At 34.5% G+C, this 14,346-nt stretch overlaps 1 protein-coding gene across 1 annotated transcript in view; it reads right to left on the reverse strand.

Moving 5' to 3' along the window:
- Positions 1-14,346, reverse strand: part of LOC125069666 (reversion-inducing cysteine-rich protein with Kazal motifs) — a 33,746-nt gene continuing 19,400 nt past the window's right edge. The window contains exons 4-18 of the mRNA XM_047679187.1: positions 7,162-7,248; positions 6,504-6,540; positions 5,822-6,004; positions 5,234-5,413; positions 4,929-5,155; positions 4,699-4,831; positions 4,365-4,506; positions 4,167-4,278; positions 3,629-3,788; positions 2,925-3,077; positions 2,464-2,643; positions 1,936-2,110; positions 1,548-1,693; positions 1,123-1,262; positions 1-1,050 (exon numbers count right to left, since the gene is read on the reverse strand). Coding sequence (XP_047535143.1) covers positions 418-1,050; positions 1,123-1,262; positions 1,548-1,693; positions 1,936-2,110; positions 2,464-2,643; positions 2,925-3,077; positions 3,629-3,788; positions 4,167-4,278; positions 4,365-4,506; positions 4,699-4,831; positions 4,929-5,155; positions 5,234-5,413; positions 5,822-6,004; positions 6,504-6,540; positions 7,162-7,248 — 2,688 coding nt within the window. The 3' untranslated portion in view covers positions 1-417. The remainder of the gene's footprint in view (positions 1,051-1,122; positions 1,263-1,547; positions 1,694-1,935; positions 2,111-2,463; positions 2,644-2,924; positions 3,078-3,628; positions 3,789-4,166; positions 4,279-4,364; positions 4,507-4,698; positions 4,832-4,928; positions 5,156-5,233; positions 5,414-5,821; positions 6,005-6,503; positions 6,541-7,161; positions 7,249-14,346) is intronic.

Below are 14,346 nucleotides of genomic sequence, written 5' to 3' on the forward strand. Positions count from 1 at the left end.
TCATGAACCGATTATTATTTTAATTCAGTTCTAAGCGCATAAATACATTTCTCTTATATCGAAATATTCATGTCAACAAAACAACAAAAATAACTGCTTCATATATTTGGTATAAAGACTATATTACTTCGTACAATGTCTTTTGTAAATTTGTTACAAATGCTTGTTTCAGTCTATAGAATGTATTGTTACAATAAAATTGCAAATAAAGGCATCTAGTAATATATAAAACTACTCAAAATGGCACGTTTAACTCACAACATTACAATACTACAACATCGAATGTGCCCGAGGTAAAGCAGACCAAAGCATTTATAATCTCAAATACTACGATAACGCTAATATATTTGGTGTTTAACGTTCCATATTTACAATTTCTATTTACAATATAACTTTATATACAGTCATCGTTAAGTTTTATCTTAGATAGAATACGCTGAAACATAAAATTAATAAAACAATAGATATACTTATAGTAGATGCTCCTTGCGTTGGGTGTGTGTGAACAGTTAGGGCATAAGATAACGCACTTAATCCTAAATCACTGGTTATTAAAGCACTTTCTCGATTGATGAGATCAGCCAACTTTTCGGCTTCCAAAACGCACACATGCAACTGTAGATCAGTTGGATTTTTCAAAATCGTTTCAACAGTTACAAAGATTTCCATTTCGATTGTGAGATATCCTCTTAAAGCACATTCGGCGACTTTCACGTGTCGATCCAGAGCTGATAATACATTGTGTAAGTTAATGACTGTCGCTGATATATTAGTACCGTAAAGTGCTCTGTCTATTTGCTTTTTCGAATAAAGTATTCTCAGAGCTCCACCACATTTAGGGCAGCAAGCGCCTGGTGCAGTGAAACCTAAGCAGTCCTGTTTCTTTAATGGAGGACAAATTATCCTATCAAATTGGCACTTGGGTTCCATGAGGTCTGAGATGGGCCCAACAGCATAGCAGGGTCCTATGTAATCAACACTAACATATTCAGCCCACGCAGCACATTCAGATGAGTACGTTACGCCGTTCACACCGCAAACAGTAACACTCTGCAATTAAGAGTCCTCATTATGATAAAGTCATCTTAATAAATAAAAAATACATATTTATTTAATACTTACAGATGAACATCCTCTTAAACATTGTCCCCAGTAGGCGAGTTTTCTCCCACTCATAACGAGATGGCAGGGGTTAGAGTGTGTGTGTCCGTCGGTGTCGCACACCGGCGCTGCGGGCTGAGTGTTGCAACTTGTAGTGTTTACTGTAATAAAATATAAATTTAAGCAAATTAACGGCGTTAACCACTCGCTGCAAGCAACATACTGAATAGTTTATCTTTTCTAATTGTTGAGTTCGGTAGGAACAGTGAGTGAGTCAGTCAACTACATGCTCAAGGGACATAGCATCAAAATTTGGTGGGACATTGGCGATGTAAGGAATGGTTAATATGGCTCGCGGCACCAATGTCTGTGTTGGGCCGCATACAATCAGGTGGCTTTTTGCCAAATAAAAAAGATAATGAATTAAGAAAATGTCCACATCTCACCGCACTTGTGCTGCGGACAGGCGGCCTGCAGTCGCGACAGGCACACGGAGCGCGCGGGCAGACACGCGTGGCGCCGCGCGCACGCCGCGCCCGCGCACGCGCCGCGAGACCCGAACTCGATCTCCGCGTCCGTCGCGCCCGCGCACCTGCGACGTTGTTACACGACTTGGTGTATTAACAGTAGATAGGTCTCTATCTGCAAACTTCATTTTCTATTTTGACATTTTTATATAGTAATACTATTTGGCGAAGTAATAGCTGATCATATTATCATATTTTTTATCATCATAATAAGTTTCAGAAGCCTAGTGTCCTCGTTATGTATAACCACGACCAAGAAGAGGGCATGCCTCCCTCGAGGACCTGGGGGCTAAGTGTCGGTACTAACTTGGCGAGACAGGCGTTGGGGTAGAGGCGGCCGGGCGAGTGCACGGGCAGGTGGTGCGGCGGGCAGTTGCAGGGCAGCCCCGTGAGCAGCGCCGCCCGCCCGCACGCGCGCCGCGCACACACGCGCTCGCCCGCCACGCACACGCACGCGTTGCACTCCATGTAGTACTTCTCACCTGACAACTCACACTCTCAGAGAACTGCTATCCAGTCATGTTGACTGAGTGATCATCCATGAATAAATAATAGCAATACCGTATGTATTGTTATTTTATTATTAGAAATTCTAATATATATTTTAATTCGTGAAATCAAAGACAAAAGGATTTAAGACAGATTTAAAATGTAGTGTATAAAACATGTAATCATAATTTATAAATAAATTCACTTTGCTCGTCAATCACATGTGCAAAAGCTAAGTATTTAAAAAAAATAATTTTGAATAAGCCCTTGAAGAAAACCATTTTCAAGTAACTTTGCAGTTTAATTTTATGAGTACTATTAGAGCATTTTTTAAAACATTACTTACCATGTTTAACGATTTTATCATGAAGACGGCAATTATCCAAAGCTACGCTTGGCAAAGGTTGACAGTGAGATAGTCCTCGATTGCTACAGCGACAAATCTTGATGCAGACTTTCTGCGAAGCACAGGGCATGGGAACTCTAACCCAGGATCCGATGGGAACCACGTACGTACTTCCATCACCTACAACGAAATTAATTACACATTCAAAATAAATAAGCTATAAAATACCCCTTCACCAATAATAGCAAATTTTAATAAAAAATCTGTGTTTGACGAATACTGAATACGGTATATTTATAATATTGAATTTATCGTCTAAATTATATAAAATCATACATGTTCTTAACTAGCTGATACCCGTCCGCTGCGTTGGACATTTAAATAAAATAAGGGGAAGTATCAACGGAATTTAAATAATTCGTAGCGTATCATAAAAACTGCAACAAATGGTTATCACTGACCGAGTGTACAGCCGTCCACACAAGTGTATCTTGAGCATGATCCTCCTTGAAGACAATTCCTGTTGACAACACACACTTGAGTCGCGTTGCAAGGAGACCCAGCACACGGAGATGTGATCATTTCCAACGCTGAGAGCAGAGGTGGTTCTGTACCTAAAAATACAAAAAATAAAAACACTTTTTAAAAGTAACAAAAACTGTATATAGATCCTGTCGTTTCCAAGACTAAATTGAACAAATTAACGTATATAACACGATTGTGTAGGCATCTAGACTGAGAGTATTGTAAACATTTTGGAAGTCTGCTTTGAAAACATAGGAATGGGTAACATTTTTTTGCATCAGTAGGCAGACGGGCCAACGAGAAATACCCATAGACATTGGTGTCGTATGACATTTTAATCATTTTTTACATAAGCAACCTTCGGAACTGAGATATTATGTCCCTTGTGGAAACAGTGTGTCCCTTGTAGTCACACCGGGTCACTCACCCTTTAAACTGTACCACAAAAATACTAAATATAAGTGCGTGGTGCTCAAATATGACAAGTGGGTGGTACCATCCCAGATGGGCTTGCCCAAAATAACACAGACATAAAAGTAGGATTCGTTTATTTAATTTATCCTCTATTATTTCCTGAACTCCGTTGGGAACCTAATCTAACGGTTCAGCGATAATCGGAAACATCAGGCAGTATCCTCACTGGGGCTCATGAAGTCCCGCAGCGAGACGCAGGGCGCGGCGTCGCTGCGCGGCGTGAGGCGCGCACACAGCGCCGCGCCCGACAGCGGCGCGCGCGACCACTCCACGCACGACGACACCAGCCGCTTGCAGTCCTCGCTGCACAGCAGGCTGCTGTGGCCCTGCGCCCACCGAACGCCACTCTACTTATTATCATCCATATTCGGAATAGTTGCGAGAAAAACGGCAGACTATCAATGCTTCTTATGTTTTTAGACGCTGATAATATTATTCTTTTCTCCTTGGATTCAGCGTGGTTGAACGGTAAAATATTTCAAATGTACCATTCATATACTGTATACTCAATTTTTTATTTTTTGATAAAATTGTTAGCTAGATCCTTTATGATAGCACAAATAAGTGTAGAAATGGTTTCGATACATTTTTATTGAAATTAAACTAAATAGCATATAGATAAAGCTGAATTTGGTAAATTATTTAAATATGTTACAAAAATCAATCATTTATTTAGAAGTACGAGTATTCTCTGACTTAATTACCTTTGGTGTACAAGGTTTGACATGTAGGGCGCATGCTACACTCTTCCACACATCGGCGGTACATTGAGTCGAATTTTTTAATGGTAACTGGACTCCTGCTACCGTCACGTGTCTGAAATTACCAGTGCCATATTTTACAAAACAATTATATACGATAACTTTATAGATTTATTTTTTACTAAATATCTTAATGCTTACCCACTGCCCTTTTGTTCGGCTACCGCCAGATGAGCATCAAGATCTGCCTGAGATGAGCAGGAGCGGAAAAGACTTGTAGGTCTGTTGTTTAATTGACTGCAATACGTTAAACCTCCACAGCCGAGTGAACATGGTGCTTCCACTAAAAGTATTGTTTTTGAAATTATAATATTTCCATTTGAATTTGGAAATGGAACGACCGAATGAACTACGTGATGGTAAGCGGTCGCTACCATTCAAAGGCATTAGGTACTACTAAACGCCCTAAGCGAATTGAATAACACAGATATATTTCTTTCTGCTACTAATCCAAGCAAAAAGTAATTCAAGTTACCTTCTTCTATACACTCTGCCATTTCCGTCTCCTGAGGATCTCCAAGACACTCTGTATAAAACTTCTGCCAATTTAACTGCCAACCGTTGTTGAACGTATTAAAACACAATCTCCTGCAGTTAATGGTGGCGCCCTAAAATAATAAATAGTTCATCCATTAAAATTAATTTAAAAATAGAAATTTCTATTAGATAAGGAAACAAAGAAAAAAATATAGGAGATGTTCATACCTTTTGACAGCAATGAAGTTTAGCTACATCGTGAGGTATAACATCTTTGGTTTCGGGGGGCGCATCCTTTCTGAGGAAACATTGCCACATGCCGTCGTGGATGGCGGGTGCTCCACACTCCTGCGACAATGCCTCTGCTATCTCTTGAGATTCTCCAGTTCTACGGAGCACTAACTCACAGGTGCTTCGACATTCTTGACTTGGAGATTCGTGACAGCAAGGCAAATCTGAAAATTATCGAAAAGTTTTATATATATATTCTACTTTTGAAATTTTGATTAAATGAACAGCTTATAAGTTCTTACACTTAGATGTATCTGTATGCACGGTGGATGCTGTTAGATCTCTCATACAGTGAAGTAAAGGCGGTGACTGCTCACACATTTCTATTGCCTTCTCTCTCGCGCCACTGTCGGCTCGTGTCTGACCAACTCGCCATACTGCACGTTGACAGGCCTCGTGACAACTTAATGATTGAGTTTGGGCTAAAAAATGTAGACTTATTTATAAATTTATCAATTTTTTATGCCATTGAAAACACTTGTTCTTGCGATTTCGATGAAGGCTCAATTACTTAACCAATGTTCAAAGACTCGGTTAATAACTTTATTGCAAGATCAGACTAAGCTTTAATTCTTATTTTAAGTAAAAGCTAAAATATTCGGCGGAAGCAACCATTGTAATACAAACAACCCAGACAAATCACACCACTGATGTATAATATTCTTAGTCTCCTTAGTTAACTTATAAATAATTCGTTTTAAACAATATAAGAAAAAAATATCTATACCATAATTCATGAGAAGTTAAATTAGTGTATACCAATGTATATATATTAAATTAATAACTTTAAATTAAGATCACAAAAAACAGACTATTTAATAAACACTCACAACAACACCACTGCGCTTCCTGCTGTCGCTGCACGCAGTCAAAGAAAGCTATCTCATCGGAACGACGACATGGTTCCGCTAAAGCTGTCGCATCGGCCGCGGTCGCACAAGCGTGACGACAGCGGGACGAATGTCCTAATGCACAACACGCTCGACCCCACCAACTGGATCCTGACACTACTTCTGCAAAATATATAATAAATATCCATTTGTAATAAATTAATTATTTTTTTTAATTTTCTTTAATAGCCGATTTGACGCTATGTGTCTAAAATAAATATATCTATGAACTCACATACGAGTAACAAACCATCACCGGCTTGTGTATAAAAAAAAATCCGCTTAAATTGTAATCGCTGTATCAATTTCAAAACTAAAATGTATTATCGTAGTACAAATTCGAAATACGTTTTAATTGCTTCAGTATTAAATAAAGACTTTAATTTTGATTGTAAATATAGGAACCTTCTAAATAATTTTCATATCCCGTTGATCAAACAAACATCATGAGGAATCATACCGGAACATCATATCGGAAATAGTAGAGAAAAACATTAGCGATGGCCCAGACTATTATCAATATTATTATCGGATGATAACTATAAACTACTCTAAAATATGTTGTTCACAAATATGTAACATCGTTCTCAACACGATTGTATATATAAAAACAATAACATACCTTGAATAGTTTGATTCATGCATGTCCAAAATTCTATCTGAAACGAAAAATAAATAATCGTAGAAGTAGTTAAGACTTATTTAGTTTTGTCTTTTGATAAATGATTTCTCTGTCTATTATTTGTAGGTAATCTGATAACTCAGTAACTCAAGACCTTCAAAACCTCCCCAATTACAATACAATGCGATAGGCGGTTTATTGACGACGATAAAGGAAGATTTAGTATAAATGCCACCATTTGTGAATGAAAGATATCATCTTACTGGCTAAAGAAATTAAGCTTCGAGACTTTGAGCCAGTTTTGTGAGGTTGAAATAAAGATGAAATTGATAATTAAGATTAGTAATATATACCTACTTATTATAAAACTTTTTGTAATATTAAAATTTTGAAAATATAAAAGTATCAAAAGTGTTTCATTATTATTCAAAAAACGAAAGAAATAAATGGAAGATTATGTTATTTTAATAAAAAAAATTGTCATTGTATAAACTTATCTCGACTCGCGCTTATTTTATTACAGAAAAAGTTGATCTTAGTCTTCGCAAGCTCTTCTTTTGTACACCAGATTAATGATCTAACTTTTTCCTTAGAGTATTGTATTACATAAAACATAATGTAAAAGTTATGGTTACATAAATAATAAAAATGTAAGTACCAAATGCGGGGGCGTACAAAACTTATAAATGTTTTGAATTCTCTCTTCTCGCATTGCAGAGTCCGACGCTATCTCCACGAGGGACATCTAAAACAAAATAAAAATATTATTAATTGCATTCGGGAATACCTAGCATGTTTTTACATTTTTAACATTGTCATTATATTAGAATGGGGTTGCTGTCTGGAAATCAGGACAAGCAGACAAAAATATTTTCTAACATTTTTTAAATAAACAATAATCCCGTGGAGCTTAAATTTAAATTTTATGTATGTAAATATTGCTTATGTTATTTTATCACTTTAAATTATTTGAGTAAACCTCAGTGTGATTGACAACCAGTGTGATATCACGTACACTTAAGTAATTGTTGAGTTTTCGTTATTAATTAAATTTCAAAACACAGATATCTATCCGATATCTGTAATTTCTAATACAGCTGTCTATCAAGAAATATATTTTAATAATTTACATAATATAACTACTATTCTAACCATGAAATACCAAGAATAATTGAACATCGAAATGCATTTTCTTAATTTATTCTGGATTTTAAATAAAATTATCAACCAATATTGATTCAAACTTGATTCGAATGAACTAGTTTCCAATGAGATACCACGAATACATTTCGAGAACACTAAACAAAATTATAATATTAATAGCAACACACGCAATTTATTAGTAAAGACGATTCATCCATATCTTAATACATTTAATTGAATATAAAGCATGATACAACTAAGTACAACTGCCACACAAATAGTTTACATCCAATAAATCTTCTAACCAACGTCTTAGAAGCTGCAATAAAACTAACGCATTGAGTGTACGTCGAAATAAACACATGTTGTACTCTTTATTAGGAGCATTAGGGCTAATGAAATTAATTGACGAACGAACGTCCGCATCTCCCACTCCCGTCCCAAAATAGCTCATTAGTTTACAATCTGAGACAATTTTTATTTTATACAGATGTTTATTATATTAAAAATATATACTATTGCAGATAGCGGTGATATACACACAACACGATTACATTTAGAATGTTTTTTTTTTCGTTTTGATTCTCTTTTGTTTTTTTTTGGCAATACAATATATTATTTTCATTAAAATTACTAGTTTTAGTAAAATAAAGAGTGTACATTTCTGTGTGTGTTGAATGGTAATTCCGATATTATTATCAAACTCACTTATATAATATAATTAAATTTAGATCGCAATCAATGTTAGTATATTAGGTACATTAACAGCCTGCAAATTCCCACTGCTGGGCTAAGGCCTCATCTCCCTTTTGAGGAGAAGGTTTGGAGCATATTCCACCACGCTGCTCCAATGCGGGTTGGTTGAATACACATGTGACAGAATTTCGTTGATATTAGACACATGCAGGTTTCCTTACGATGTTTTCCTTCACCGCCGAGCACGAGATGAATTATAAACACAAATTAAGCACGTGAAAATTCAGTGGTGCTTTGGTTTGATGGTGCCTGGGTTTGAACCCGAAATCATCGGTTAAGATGCACGCGTTCTAACCACTGGTCCATCTCGGCTCAATGTTACTATATACTGTATGTAAAATAACAATTCCCATATAAAGATGAAAGACCATATAAAGGTACGAAGCTTTGTCAAAATAAATCTCGCAACAAAAAGGCACGTGCGTAACATACATAATGCAACACCAGTATTCGTTGCATATTAATCGTATGCCCTGACTCAGTGCATATTACGGAGTGATTAAATCACACGAGCGAGGGTAATTAAGTAGATGTTTAGCTCTTCACTATCTGCCTGTGTTAATAAGGTTATCTGGGATCGTCCTACATACATGATGAATGACAGACTGTTTGAAACCTCACTTGATAAGTAGATAGTATCGTCGTGGTATACTTTCTAGTTAAAGAGGAGCGCTGAAAGTTGCTATAATAAATTAATTAAAATATAGTGTAGTTTTGATTATCCTACGAGTCTGTCATTAAGATGATTATCAACTTAAATTAATCAATCTAAGATAATGTGTACAATGTACATATAATTTTATTTAAGATTTCTTATCTCTTTAATTGATATTTCTTTATCTATTTTAGTAATTTGATATGTTATGTTATATTCAGTAGACAATCTTTATTTCAGAATCATAAAAATATAATTTGTTATTTGGTCTATATCAATATTATAAAGACGAATGTAACTCTCTCCGTTACCTTTCCACGCATAAACTACTGAATCGGTTTAGATGAAACTTGGTATGAAAGTTTGAGCCCCGGGAAAGGACATAGGCTGCTTTTTTAATTCAACCCTCAAGGAAGTAAAATGGGACGTGACGGTTTGTGCAATATAAGTAAAGTTTGATAAATTTCGTGCGGGTAAATGAGCCGCAGGTTCAGAATATACATAAAAATAACTGTCATTTACTTATTAAGTTACTAACAAAGCCATTACGTACACGTTATAGCTTGGCTATTAGCAAACTAATAAGAAAAACGGGGCAAGTACAAAAATTATAGAAGTAGTTTTTTATTATAGCGTGTAATAAATGGAAATTATCATAATGAATATGTAATGAATGGATGATTGATATTTGCATAATAAGGCTCTTCTAAGCTACTACCACTTTAAGTAGTTTGTCGATAGTGTATTACATTATCAAAAGGATTAATATCACACCATTTGCGCAGATATATATCTACGCAAACGTTATTATATCATTTTAGGTTATATTTTCTTTAACTAGTTAGTTTATTTCGATATTAATCAGTGCTTGGAGTTGTACTTTTTGTTTATGAATAAAGTAATAACATATGTTCATCGTTAAATTATTCTAAATCAATAAAATGTAATGTAATAACAATATGAATAATTTACCTCGTACAAATTTTGCAATCATCATTGATTTTATAATAGATACTACCACATTGTACTACCGCTTCAAATCAAAATAAAAGTTTAACTAACGACTCATTTAATCAATCTTATACATCTCCTTTCCTTATATATCATTCGTTACTTTATAAAATGTATCCCACATGAGTATCTGTTCTAACAGACAATACCTCAAATAAAATCCTTGCGTCGTTTAAATTTACACCTTGTAAGATTTTTATTTATAAGTACAGGAAACGCGTCAACACAATAATTAAATCAGCGCGCCTTATTTAAATAGCTCTGTTAGAAGAGCATTTATGTATAAAACATGTCAAGTGTTACATAGAATATTTATACTTCGATACACACACATCAAAACGATGCAAGTCAATATTAAGTTCAGATAATATTGTCTTCTGCGATTAACCACGGAGTCGTAGCTTACACGGAACGAAACAATGATCATTGTATACAAATCAGATGTCGTTAAAACAAGTCCAAATCGGCCCACACTACGAACAATCAGTTATTCAGAATGATATTGCGAAATTGCACCGAAGTAATTTATTATGTAGAATAGATACGTGAAAAAATATATAAACAATTTAGACCGCACGCAGTGTGATATTTTAACGCTGAAACTAAAATCTTGTTTTGTCGAACTAATTTTCAATTCGTTGGTCTTCGTATGTAACTAAATTATTTCATGAATACATATATTTAATTGTAATTTCTTATTAATTTTAATTTTAATTTATTTTATAAAAAAATTAAATATATATACATACAATGAATTCAATAGCATTTTTCTCGCACGTAATATGCTGCAGATAAACTATTGTTTTGTTGTCGCAGAACCACTACCTACAACCAATAGCTTTATCTTATCACCGCTATCTGGCGTTTCAGTTAATATTTATTCTCCTCCATAGTGGGTAAAGAATGTATTCATAGCTACAACAATACAACGAACAATTTTTTATAACTATTTACTTTTTATTACTGTTAAGTAGACTGGTATCCTTCATTTTATTATTGTTTTAAAATTAAAATGAAAAATCAATTATATCATTCAATCAAAATTCGAAGACCCGAGATGGCCGAGTCAGAACAAGTGAATCTTAACCAAAGTATTCGGATTGAACGGTCAATCATTCTTGTGTTTATTTTGTTTTTATAATTTATCTCATGTTCAACGGTGAAGAAAAGCGCCCTGAGGAAACCTGAATACATCGGATGAGAGTCTGTAACAGGTGTATTCACCAGCAAGTATTGGAGCATTGCTCTGGAATATGTTCCAAAACATCTTCTGAAGGAGGCCTAATACCAGGTGGGATATTTAAAAGCTTACTTAATAGCTTATTTAGTTTACTATTCTGAACATTAATGTTATATTAAAACAAACTAGTAATCGTTTTTTTACATCATTTATGCAAAAAAATCGATGCACTTGACTTTAGTGCACATTACAGATTATTGGTTACGTACTCGATTAGATCATTGTTTACATGTTGCGAAAATCAGTATTCTAGACAGAAGCGTGTGAACAGAACGAAACCATGTGTCCCACTCTATGCCGGTCCACATGCCCACTGTAAAAACTGGTCATTCACCTAAACATTATCTAATAAGGAAATCTTTATAAACGATAACAAAAAAATATAATTTTAAATTTTCAAACTAAATATAATATCAATACTAAAATTTATTAAATAGTCAGTAATTTAATCACAAAAACTCTAACGTAATGTAAAACTCTTTAATATATACTTATAAAATATTTATTTAAATTGTATCGAAATAAGAAACGAACTGTTAACATTGAATAACGATAAATATTAACGAGTTACACTATATTTGAGCAGAAAACAATTATCGTATAAAGGAAGTAAGAACATCATGATTTTTTTTTAGTTTAATTATATCAAGAAATATTATCTTTGACTAATATGTTCGTAACTTTTATACATATACAATAATATAAAAACTTACTACTTGAGAAATTTACCTCATTTCAACGAGAACAAACTGTAAAGTCGGAGTTCATAACGATATTATATAGAAGTAACTTTTGTTTGTTCGCTATTTCCGGTTACATGCAAAAACTTATATTCCGATTGATATGGAACTTTCATATTATTATAGTATTAGGTAAGGCATGGTCTATATAGTATGTTAATATGTGGCATATTTAACGAAAACAGTTTAATATGCCGACGAAGTCGGAGAGAAAATTGTCGGTCCAGGCGCTTTCGGCACGACCGCTGTTTGGGCAGCGTTGTATTCCCGAGACGCGAATACTAAAATTCAGTTCTATAAAAAGTCAGTGATCTTTTATAGACAACATAGAGTAAGAGCACTTTATGTTTTAAAAAAAATTAAAGCTACTTTTGCATTAAATGTCACAAAATATTATTTTTTTATTTAACATATTCACTTAAAACGTTAATATTATATTAACACTTGAAACCAGATGTTTTAAAAATATTACGACTCATCTTTTACGATGTTAAATAATGAGCACGTTGGCGAATGTTTATATGTATATCGGTTGAATAAAAATAGCGCAGGACAAACGTACCCGTACAAAGTCGGGAGAGGTAGCCAGTGTATACGATGCGTCATAAAAGTAGATGCTATATTTTTATTCAGTGCGTGGTATTCAAAAAACCTTCTTATTATTCAATCCGCAGCAACCATTTGTCAATGTGTCAGAATAAAAAGTGTTCCGCGGTTCAGCAATAGAAGGTGGTCTGATGGCATTAGCATGTAGACAATCGGGGGTTGGTTGACATCAGTGGCATTGCCACCAACACGTCCTGTGTGAAACGTGCCACGCATCTAACAAGCAATCCCAACAATCGTCTACTTCCAGGAAATATTTTTACAACAATGTATCTATTGATAATGCGGGATATGGATACGCTTTAAAAATATTAGAATGGTGTATTATTAGCGTTAACTATTCATATGGGAAACATAATACAAGTTTTGCATCCTCGCTTAAGATCTACATAACGTACTTTGTAAATTGTCCTCTGAAAGAACTCTTTACAAATATTCCATTATGCTACTAGATGTGTGGCAGAATTTCATCCGACCTAGTCATATTCTCTCAGATTTGTCTTGCTTTACCGACAAGTATAAGATAAATTATTAAGCAACTGAGATTTTAAGAAAATCTTTATTTGTTTTATTAATTATAGTAAAATTAACAAACTGTAAATATCACTGCTGGGCTATATAGCCTCCTCTCCTTTTTGAGAAAAAACGTTTAGAGCTTACTCCGATGCAGATCGATGGATCGGCACTAGGTCGATTTTCATCCACCAAATATATTTGGTTTCCAGATTATTTATGAATTTAGAATAAGCAAATGTAAACGCTGTGGTGATGCCAGGCTTGATCTGATCGCTCGGAATCATCGTTTAGTATATCACTACCTAGTATAAAACAATGTCGCGTCCCGCTGTCTGTCTATCCCTATGTATGCTTAAATCTTTAAAACTACGCAACGGATTTTGATGTGTGTGTTTTTTTTATAATAGAGTGATTCAAGAGGAAGGTTTTTATGTATAAAACATGCATAATATAATTGAAAACGCTTGCTAACTCTACGAGATGGATCAAAATAATGCACTACAGTATTGTACACCTTAAAAAGTCCGATATGAATATGTTTATCTCTTAGGGATAACGCGACCACCAACGAAGCAATTTTAAGCAATACAACATTAATTCTTATCCAATTAAGTACCTTAAATACATTATGCATTTAATATAGATCAATATGGCCCTTACAGCATGTAATTTAAATGCATATTTTCGAAGATATTACAGATTTAAAACGCAGGCACATAGCGGTTTGTGTTGTCAAATGACAAAAAAAGCTGTGAACATTGTATATAAAGACATTTTGTAGGATATTTAATAATGTATTGCAGCCGTGCGCAGCCGGGGCTTGTCGCTAGTTATTACAACTAGAAGGGATTAACTTAGGTTTAAATAAATATTTTTTTTAGTCAAAAATATCTTCAAAATATGGTTCGTCTATCTTAATAATACGATAAGAGAAGTGTCACTTCATCAATAAAAAAGTACTAATAAATATATATTTATAGTTTTTCAATTCTCAAAATCTATGGTAAACATGAGCAGGTTCGTCAACCTTTTTGTGTGACATATAGAGATATCCACATTAGTCTATGACAATGAATCTATTAAGATTCGAGGCGCACAACCTCAAACCATTTCGCTAAGGTAGAGCAACATTACAATGAAGCTAATAAAATTTAACGACACTCCGATGCATTTGCT

Source organism: Vanessa atalanta, chromosome 16 (assembly GCF_905147765.1).
Source record: "Vanessa atalanta chromosome 16, ilVanAtal1.2, whole genome shotgun sequence".
In the NCBI taxonomy this organism is placed as follows: domain Eukaryota; kingdom Metazoa; phylum Arthropoda; class Insecta; order Lepidoptera; family Nymphalidae; genus Vanessa; species Vanessa atalanta.